The sequence below is a fragment of the Ambystoma mexicanum genome, chromosome 5q (assembly GCF_040938575.1).
Source record: "Ambystoma mexicanum isolate Mex_15411 chromosome 5q, UKY_AmexF1_1, whole genome shotgun sequence".
Classification (NCBI taxonomy): domain Eukaryota; kingdom Metazoa; phylum Chordata; class Amphibia; order Caudata; family Ambystomatidae; genus Ambystoma; species Ambystoma mexicanum.
This window is the reverse complement of record NC_090933.1, coordinates 92,719,795-92,729,666: the sequence shown is the minus strand read 5'-3', so window position 1 is coordinate 92,729,666 and position 9,872 is coordinate 92,719,795. Positions and strand designations below refer to the sequence as shown.

Sequence of the window (9,872 nt, the reverse complement as noted above, 5' to 3'; positions counted from 1 at the left end):
TGTCTGTGGATAAACTAGATTAGCTCCAAACCAGTTGACATAATTGTATGTGTTAGAACCAATTCAGGAAACTGGTATGGGCGATACGTTTAAATCTCTCCTTATCAGGAGAGTTGCATACACAGCATTGGTCTTGTTGGCTGGGATTTTTAAGTATGTAAAGAGTGATTTGGCTGGCAACCCACCTAGCTGAGCTACCGCGAAGTTGGTATTTACTGCCCAACAGTGAGATGATTGCAGCCACTCAAAGAGCGCCATTCTACAACGGATGGGGATGTTGATTTCCTGATGAGCCACCTTCTGTACTCACTATTTTTGCCTGATCCGTTTATCGTGACTGGGGCATGAGGTTATTTAACTATTAGTAATGCTATGGTCATCTCTAAGACATCCCATCTGGGGTGCCACCAACAAAATTGCCAGTGGTTAGGCTTGACCCCAGACCATTTATCTCGACCTCAGTTGAGGCTGTGAACATGGACACGAGGTTGTCAGTCTTTTTTGTGCCAGTAATCACCCAAGGCTGTGTAGTAGCGCTAGAAGACAACCTGCCTGGGTGTGTGTGCTTACCACCATGATTAAAGAAATACAGCCAGGAATTTGTCTTTTTTAGACTCAAAGAGATACCACTGACACATTACTCTGAATTACACACTTGACACAGGGGGTATCAGGATAATGTATTTAATATTACATCCTACCTCCTTATTTGCATCACACAAGCCAAAGCAGAAGCAAATATGATATAACATAGCATCACACCAATAAACAAGATCGCTATGTGAGCAAAAAGCATGTTTGAATAAAAGAAACAGAACAAGTGGTTGTTTTAGTTTAACAGCATGAGTGACCTGGGAGCTATGCTATGTTGTGATATGCTACACGCCTTTCAGTCTCAAATGCATCCAGCAAGTCCCCAATTTTCACTCCTGTTTAGATCAGGATGTGTTTAGAATGAAACAGCGTCTTCTGAGGTTTAATGAGTTCTGCTTAGCTGGGCCCGCTATCTCCTTCCTGCTGCTCTTGTGGACCCTTTCCCGGACTCGTCCCCAGTCCCGCTGGCCTGTGTGAGTCTGCTGCTCGATGGGCGAATTCCCTCCTCCCTTCTTTCTGCTTGCGCCTTGTATCTACCTGATCTGTCTAACCATGTGTGCATCATTTCCACTACCTTGACGGTTAAGGCCTAAAGCTTCAGTGTCACTTTGCTTTTTGACAATACGGTCTTGTATGTGCCAACTATTAAAGAAGTGTTTGTATTTGTTCAGCAACTGTCTTCATTATATTGAATGGGCTTAGGCTCAGCCAAGAGATAGACATGTCACTTGCTTCTAAAGTCTCGAAGAGCGTGGATGTGTTCTTTGTGTCTGCATATTTCCCTGTCCTTGCCTTTTTGTGCAGTTGACTCAGGAAGCTTCCCTTCGTGGTTTCGTGCTCTGCTGGAGCAGGAAGACAGACCTTCCTGCCTTTCGTTAAGGCAAACTATTTTTTGAAGTGTGTGTATGCACCTGCTCTGTCTAAAGCTTGTCCTGTAGACGACCGTTGTATTCAAGGAACATGTCTGGCAACTTGTCATTAATAATTAACATTCGCTATCATTTCTACAAGCCGCCTGATGTGTGATAAAGCTATCTTACCTTAGGCTTATTATCATAAAACATAACACATTCACACTCCAGGCTAGAACACAATGAGAACCACCCTCACCTACTCTTTGTTAAGATGATAGGCATTTGAGATATTGGCTAATTCGCAAAGTGTTTATTTGGCTACACAGTGGACAATCAATAAATGGCCCCAGAATTGACAACGTTCATAATTGCTGAGATGTGCAGTCATGGGCGATCCATAGCAAAAACCCCTATATAATGGGTCATGTGGTTGGAAAGGGGGGATATTGCCAGCTCTATTGACTTGTTCAGATTAACATGGTCATAGGTGAGCTACTAATAAACATTGCATTTCGTGGTGCACTGCATTAAGGTACAACGACTTTGTAAAATTCAAATTAATTGCTTACATATTCCAAAACAGATGTGCTCAGGACACAGTTTTATAAATATTTATGGGGATACTAGCATTGAGTTTGCGTGAAAGTGCTTTTCCGCCTGGTCGATGTTGTCACAGTGGACGTTTAGCCTTGTATTGATTTGCTAAAGTGAGTGGGTGATCAGCCTATTGGTCATTTCATCTGGAGTTTGAAAGGGAGAAACCAGCAGCATGATCTCAGATTGGTGGGGTCCAGTCTCTCGGCTCAGGTCATCCCAATCCAGTCTGAGGTGACAACAATGCTCCCATTCTTCTCTGCAAAATTGAGGAACACTTTGAAATATGCTTACATTAGACTAACAGTCTAAGCGTAAGGAAATGTGGCACCTCTCCTAGCCTCACCCAGGGTGTAACACCAGAAATGGATTTACTCTGTTCTGGCAATGCCCATTAGAAAGTAAAATTATTATTATTTCCAAGGCCACCAGGTGTCCGGTTCTATGGGCAGGAAAGCTTGTTATAACTACGGGCACTCAGAGTGGGCGAAGCGGTTTGCAGCTGTGCTGCAAGCAATGGCATTGACTGCGCTGCTAGGAAGTTTGAACCCTGCTAAGAGTTGCGTGGGAAAGGCAACAGGAGTGTGGAAGGGTAGAGCAACCTTAGCTGAGCTACTGTCATTGCATGGCTTTCAATTTAATAACTGTGGAGGAGATGCCCTTCCTGCCAGTCAGATGTTTATAGTATGGAGAGAAAAAATATAAACATGAACACAAAAAAACTAGATTATTGCGTGTCCCATTCAAAAATATGAATAGCTCTTCAGCTCCTCTGACAACACTGCAAGTATTCTGCTAAAAACAAGTTTTATTGGTGGTTGTCGCAGCTTCATCGGAATCTTAAAGCAAAATACTGCACACTCAAGACCACCAACATTTTAAAAAATTGGCAGCATGAACATTTAAAAGAATTGAATTAGGACACAAGAATTATCAACTACAAAATGAATTATTTACTATAACTGGTTTCAGTTAGTTTAAATGCATAAAACGTGGAACTTAAATACGCTTAACTTGACGGCGATTGAAAGCTCAAAAGATCACGAAGCTTGTAAAGCCAATAAACATGATCTAGCTACTTCAGAAGCATATGGCGCTAGACTTTGTACCATTATGATCATCTCAGTCAAGGACCTTAAATATTAGTTATGTACTGTTTTCAAATACAAAAAGTAAAAGGTGTTTATTTACAAAGCACAAACAGTAAAAAGAAAATAAACCAAACAATGAAAGTCAATATCGGTATTTCGTGGAATAGTCTTTCGGAGATACCACCAGACCACGACCTTTCCTGGCTCCTCTGTAAACAGTCTCCACAATGTCAATCATCTCTTGCTTGTCCTCCATTGTCCAGTTGATCTTGTTGTTGTTACCTGTGCCCAAATCAATCATAATGTGCTTGTTCCTAAGGAGAAACAAAAATAGTGATGAGTCAATAGTGATCAATCCATGTTATTGCTACGTGGACGAACACATCTGCTGCAAAGACCTCTGTAACAAAGTAGTATGCCTGAATCCTAGTGGAAGCTTTATTTATTCTTTTCATGTTGGTAAAGGAAATACATTAGTGATCTGACAAGGGCTCGTAGTGTAGGAAGGTTGTGCCCATCTGATCAGGAGAACATTTCTACTAAAAGACTGGTATCGGCAACATGAAGAATTTTACCTAAATAAAAGCTAGAGATCAGCCCCAGAAGTTGTACTGTGCGCTCACAAAAACAAAAAGGTTGCTCTCAAATATTATTAATATCATTACATGGAATAATGTGCAACTGAAAGCTGGTAAATACTGCACAGTGAGAATAGGCATTACACGCTACCTTCCACAGAGTAGAAGACCACCCCCCCAGTAGTTGGCTTCAAAATCGCCCTCAAAAGGCACGTCATTATCCCTCCATGTGGATCAACTACCCCAAACTAACTGTGTAAATACTGGCAGTATTGTAATCGACCATTATGTTATGCTCGTTAGCCTCTTTCAATTCATCAACCAGGTTCTAGATCATCCGTTATTTTTAGATGGCACTTTTCTATAGCTTCCAGTAACAGGATTGTTACAGATATCAATATGACCTTTTGCAGATTGCTTGAATCACTTTGCACTCTTTGACAAATACAAATGAGGAATTGTTACTTTACTTTCTTACAATATTCTACAGCACAGTAGCAGTCACAAATTCATATTTCCATTTCTGCCAGCTGATGGAGGAGTAATGGAACACTTAAAAATAAAAGCCCCACTTTTTCAACGTCTGTAGGACAATCAGCAGGACAATGGCCCAAATACAGTTACATGGAAAGCCATAGTGACCACCGCTGTCATCTCAGAACTACTGCAGAGCTGATACAGAATGTAAAGCTTTTGTAGAATTATTAGCCCAGTGACCCATCATATTTGAGAGAGCATGGAACCGATTATTAACTTAAACATTGTATTCTGCCTCCCACTGGGGTCTTGTGGGCCAAGCCCTCAGAGTGGCTTAGAGGCGGCTGTAGCAGCTGCTGAGGGTACAGATGCCGCTGCTGGGGCTGACTTAGCACCCCTTCCTCGTCCACCACGAGGGAATCTTCTATGCCCACTTTGAACGGCCTGTCCTCTTCCAAGTGAGGAATAGAAGCAAAAAGAACGACTTCTCCAGGAAGATGAGCCCGAATAAGGTTGTTGAGGTTGCCGGATGGAGGTGTTAAAGGACTTAGCCGCCGCCTTGGAGGTCTGCAGCTTCTCCAGACTCATCTGCCTTGCTGCCAAACAACCTAGAGCGGTCGAAGTGCATGTTGAGCAGCCTGGCCTGGACGTCCGGTGCATACCCCAACTTTCTCAACCACACACACATCTGCGTAATACAGCGCTTGCAGCCATGGATCTGCTAATGTTGTCAGCAGTATCCAGTCTTGATTGGAGACACTCTTCCCTCGTCTCCTTGCCATCCTTGACTAAGTTCAGAAGCCATCCCTTTCCTCGCCTTCTGGAATATGAGCCGCCAAACTAACAGTCCCACAGGGTGCAAGTAAACCTAGCCAGGGGACAGGTAGCATTAGTGGACTTAAGGGCCATACTGCCAGAGGTAAAAACCTTGCGAGCCCATACGTCCACTTTTTTATCGTCTGTATCTGGGGGAATAGAGAGATGGGCAGACTGCCTGGCTGAAGTCGCAGCCTGGACTACCAGACTGAGGCATATGATGTTTGCTGAGATAGTCAGGGTCAATGTTTGAGGGTCGATATTTCCTAGCGAAATTCCTGTTGACAACAGGACCAGATTCTGGATCTTCCCAGTTAGCTACCACCTTCGTCTGAAGGGCCTGATGAAAAGGTAAGAATGGGTCTTTTTGGGGACCCTGGTCTAGTATGTCCTTCATGTCATCCTGTTTGAAAGTTGGTGAAGCCCTACTCCAACCCATGTACTCAGTGACCCTGTTCATAAGATTCCTATACCTTGAATCAGCATGGTCTGATGCATCAGGTTTACCAAAATCCAACTCTGGTGATGTATCAAGACCACTGGCAGAGTGGAGGGGGTCAGAGATCTTTCATTTTTGATTCAGGGTCAGTTAGCTCTTCAGGCACCTCTCTAGTGCCAAACCTCACTCCTAATTGAGAAATAACCTCATCTGAAGCACTTTCCTTTTCATAAATTCACTTAAATTCTTTCTTGGGTACAGGTTTGAATATTTTCTCCTGAACCGGTATGTGCTTCGATGGAATGGAAGATACCGTAGACGGCGTCAAAGGCGTCTTCGATAAACCTCTTGATTTTGGCGTGGACAAAATCGTCAAAAGGTTTCGACGTTTTTTGCTTCTTCGCCGGTATGGGAGACGGACTCAACTCACGAGTCGATATCTTCGACACCTTTTTGTCGGGTCGAGCATGTCGGGTCGAGCATGTCGAGTCTCCGACTTACTACTTGACTTTGCCGAAGTAGTTTTTGACCTTCTTGAGTCGTCCAAAGGAGCAGCTAGGCTCTGGCTCTTGAGGGGTCGAGGCCGCATTCTCAAAGATCTGCATCAACTCTTCCCTAAAAGAAAACCATTTACTGAGGGAATCCGACCTAGTCAGGCATCTTATAACCTCTTTGATGGTATCTGATGAAGAAGAGGGAGACCTATGGTGTCTCTTCTCTGCCTTCTTCGAAGAAGACGAAGATTGTCTCGACCAACTCTTCGAACGGGACCTCTTTGAATGTTTATGCCGAGTGGAGACCTTAAACTCAACTGACTTTTTACACTTCTTCGAAGTAGCCTTCGAAGCTTCCCTCCCCACTGCCAATTTACCTTTGTGTTCCTGGAGAGCTTTTTCAGTCAGACTGACAGGACCCGCAGTCATCGGTCGGGTGGCCGGAACCCAAACACCAAAGGCAGACACAGTGAGGGTCTGTTATCGACATTGCCCCGCAGTCGTGACATTTTTTAAATCCTGACTTAGCGGTAGAAGGGGTCGAAGAAGACATTTTTCGATGAAGAAAAATGAAGCGCGCTGTTGTTACTCAAAACTAAGCTATCGGAAAAACTGAACTGAAGCCAACGGGCGCGGCATGAGCTACTTATACTACTGGTGATGTCGACACCACGGCGGCCCTCGAGGTTCATCAACGCCACGACAATGTGCACAGCGCCCTCTGCCGAGAATTTCTTTTCCGAAGCAGCGAAGCTGGCGAGATACATACATCAAAGATGAGGAATACGTGGGAGGACACAATCCATTCGAAGGGATAATCCTACTACATCTTCTTGGTGCAAATAAAAGTCTGCATCTCATTTCCTACCACCAAAATCCATAGAAGTGCAACTCAAAAGAATATTAGATTGGCTACGGAAACCCTTGAACCCATTTTCTCTGCTAGCTTTTCGGATTTTAACATCATGTCCATTAATGCTATTGAAGAATGGATTCTGGCATTTTCGGGCAAACATGCTGCGGCTAAAATGGGTTACATGTTAGGAACAGAGGGCAATATACCTCCCTACAATAAAGAAATTAGAGATGCTAAGAAAGGGTTGAGAATTGAAATCCGTAGAATTAAGGCTTTGAACCTGCCAGTAGTTCAATACTGCGATACAGTAAGAAAAGCGAAAAATAGATATAGAACCAGCATTAAGAACATAAAAAGGCAGATAGAAATAGTGCATACCAAAGGCTAGTACAGACTATCTGCTCTAAGAACTTGCGTAGTATTTGGACACTCTTAAATGAGACTAGAGATAATGGCAAAGGTCAACTAGCCAACCCTATCAGTGGGGAGGATTGGGTAAAATCCTTAGAAGGATGAAACTCATGGGGTGTTGAGTCTCTTAACACATCCCTGCATAATGCCCCAATCTATCCTCCTTTTGAATTATCCTCCGAGGTAATTTTGAATAAAATAAAAGGCCTTAAATCCTCGAGAGCCCCGGGCCCAAATGGGCTGGCTAATGTAGTAATTAAGAATTTTGGGCCGATTTATTCTCTGTGCCATTTGAAAAGATCCTAGCACAGGGGAGAATCCCCCACTCATGGCAAACAGCAATTCTCATACCAATTTTTAAAAAGGGCAACCAATTAAATATCAATAATTATAGGCTTCTCTCTATGCTGGACATAACAGGAAAACGTTTTGCTTCACTGCTGTTAAGTGAAGTACAGCAATGGGTAGATGATGCCAACATACTAAGCAAATTTCAGTGTGGGTTCCGGCGGGACTACTCTACTTCTCACAACCTCATGGTGATGGATATATTTCGTATGAGGGCGCTTAGTCGGGGGCAGCCTCCGCTTTATGCCCTATACATCGATTTTAAGGCTGCCTTCGACTCCATCCCAAGAGACAGATTGTGGTCAAAACTAGAAGCTATGGGTTGCCCGGTAGGACTCCTGTACCATCTGAGACTCTTGCATCAGAACACCACAGTTCGACTTAGACTAAATCAAGAAGGCAACATGACTAAAAAGGTAACTCAAAAAAGGGGGGTAAAACAGGGATGTGTCACCGCACCCCTCATATATAACCTGTACGTCTATGATATACCAGCAGTACTAGCAGAAGTTGATAATTGCCCGCCCAAAATTGGTGTGGCACCTTGTGTAGTGCTAGCATACGCCGATGATTTGGTATTGTTAGATAACACCATTAGCGGATTACGACTATCTGCTACCGCTTTATGGGAATAGCTAGCTCTAATTGTTTGATGATCAACTTAGAGAAGACTAAAGTGCTGAGATTCACTGGGAAAAGAGCCTCGCTAGTTAACGTGATGGTGGGTAAAATAAATATACCTTATGCACCCTCCTACCGTTACCCAGGAGTAGAGACTGAGCCCAACGGTGACTATCGCTATTGCAGACAAGGACGTAAAATCAGAGCGGCGCAAGTTACTGCACTGATTTCCACATTTTCGACTAGGCAGGGTGGCTTTACACTTTGGGGGACACGAAACCTATATATTCAAGTGTTTATACCTATGATCACTTACGGCCTTGAGGCCCTCCTCTCTTTTGATTTAACTTGGCTCCAGGTGATGGAAGGAAAATGTTGGCGTCGGATACTGGGGTTGCCCCCAGGGGTGCCGATGGCCCTGATAAGATTAGAACGGGGACTTCCATCACTAAAAGCGATAGTACTCAAAAAGAGGGCTAGGTTCTTCCTTAAGATGACTAGTTGCTGTACTAATCCATTATTGTCAGTGATACACCAGGAAGTGTCCTTTGACGACAGTTTAGGCGTGGCAGGAGGGGGCCTCTCATGAGCAGGAGGGGGCCTCTCATGAGCGGAGTAGCTCCAGGGGCGTAAGGGAGAGGGCTGCCAAGAAGGTCCTTCTCCACTCGAATCAACGTAGATCAAGGGCGCAGATGCCACAGGGAGCGAGACGGTGTGCGGTAAAGGCATCCGAGCGTTCCAGTCAAACACTGGACGAAAAGGATGCGCACAAGGAAAACGATGTTCACCTGAAAAACCGCTGCCAGCACCTAAAGCCAATGGCGTAAGTGTAAGGGAGTAATCCAAAATGGCCACCTTAGTCTTGGCGGGAACGGCCGCCATTTTGTCAGCTCCTGAGGAGAACTGCGACACATGTGGGAGTGAGGCATGGATCTCCACAGGGAGGTCAGGGGTCTTCATTTTAGCCTTGACACAAGGAACCTCGGCAGAGCCGGTTCTGTGTGACCTAGGATGTTTTTGAGACATGCTATCAGCCAAATTAGCCTCCAACGGAGGGACCTCGGCCACGCCGGTAACACAGGAATTACGGTCAGAGACCTCACTCTGTGCCCCCTCAACAGAACTGGAGTCACTGCCAGAGCGGGAACGATGAGGAGTACACCTCACCAACAAGACCTTTGCACGCCTCTCAGAACTGTCGGTCACCTTAGCCTCAAACAGAGGAACCTCTGACCCGAGCCCGGTAACAGCTCCCTCACGAGGGGCCTCGAACCTTAGTCCGTACAGAAAACCTCAACGGAGGCCTTGGGGCGTACCCCGTGTCTGTATGGGAAGCTCCAGACAAGGAGACCTCGAAGCAAGCTCTGGTACCCACAGCCGCAGTAGAACTGGGCCCACAAACAGCCCCCACAGGAGGGGCGTCCGATTGCAATCCGGTGTCGATAGGCCCCTTACGGAGACCCTTGGAGAAAACTCTAGTACACTTTTTAGGCCTAGAAGGCACCTTAGGGGAAACCCCAGCAACAGAGCTTTTGAAGCTCCTCCTCGACCGGGAAGGCCCCGGATAGGAGTCTCCCGGCAGGGGTGCTCTAAAAACGAAAGAACTTACCGGGCGTCTCTTCTTCTCGTCGAAGCTCTGAAAATGCGGAGGAGGACCGCGCTGAAACACCTCCTCCCACCGCTCCAGACGACGTTGAAG

At 45.1% G+C, this 9,872-nt stretch overlaps 1 protein-coding gene across 2 annotated transcripts in view; it reads right to left on the bottom strand.

Annotated features, from left to right (window-relative positions):
• Nucleotides 1-668: 668 nt before the first annotated feature.
• TXNL4A (thioredoxin like 4A) overlaps nt 669-9,872 on the bottom strand; it is a 152,567-nt gene continuing 143,363 nt past the window's right edge. For both annotated transcript variants that reach the window (XM_069620581.1, XM_069620582.1), the window contains exon 4: nt 669-3,447. In XM_069620581.1, coding sequence (XP_069476682.1) covers nt 3,276-3,447 — 172 coding nt within the window. In that variant the 3' untranslated portion in view covers nt 669-3,275. The remainder of the gene's footprint in view (nt 3,448-9,872) is intronic.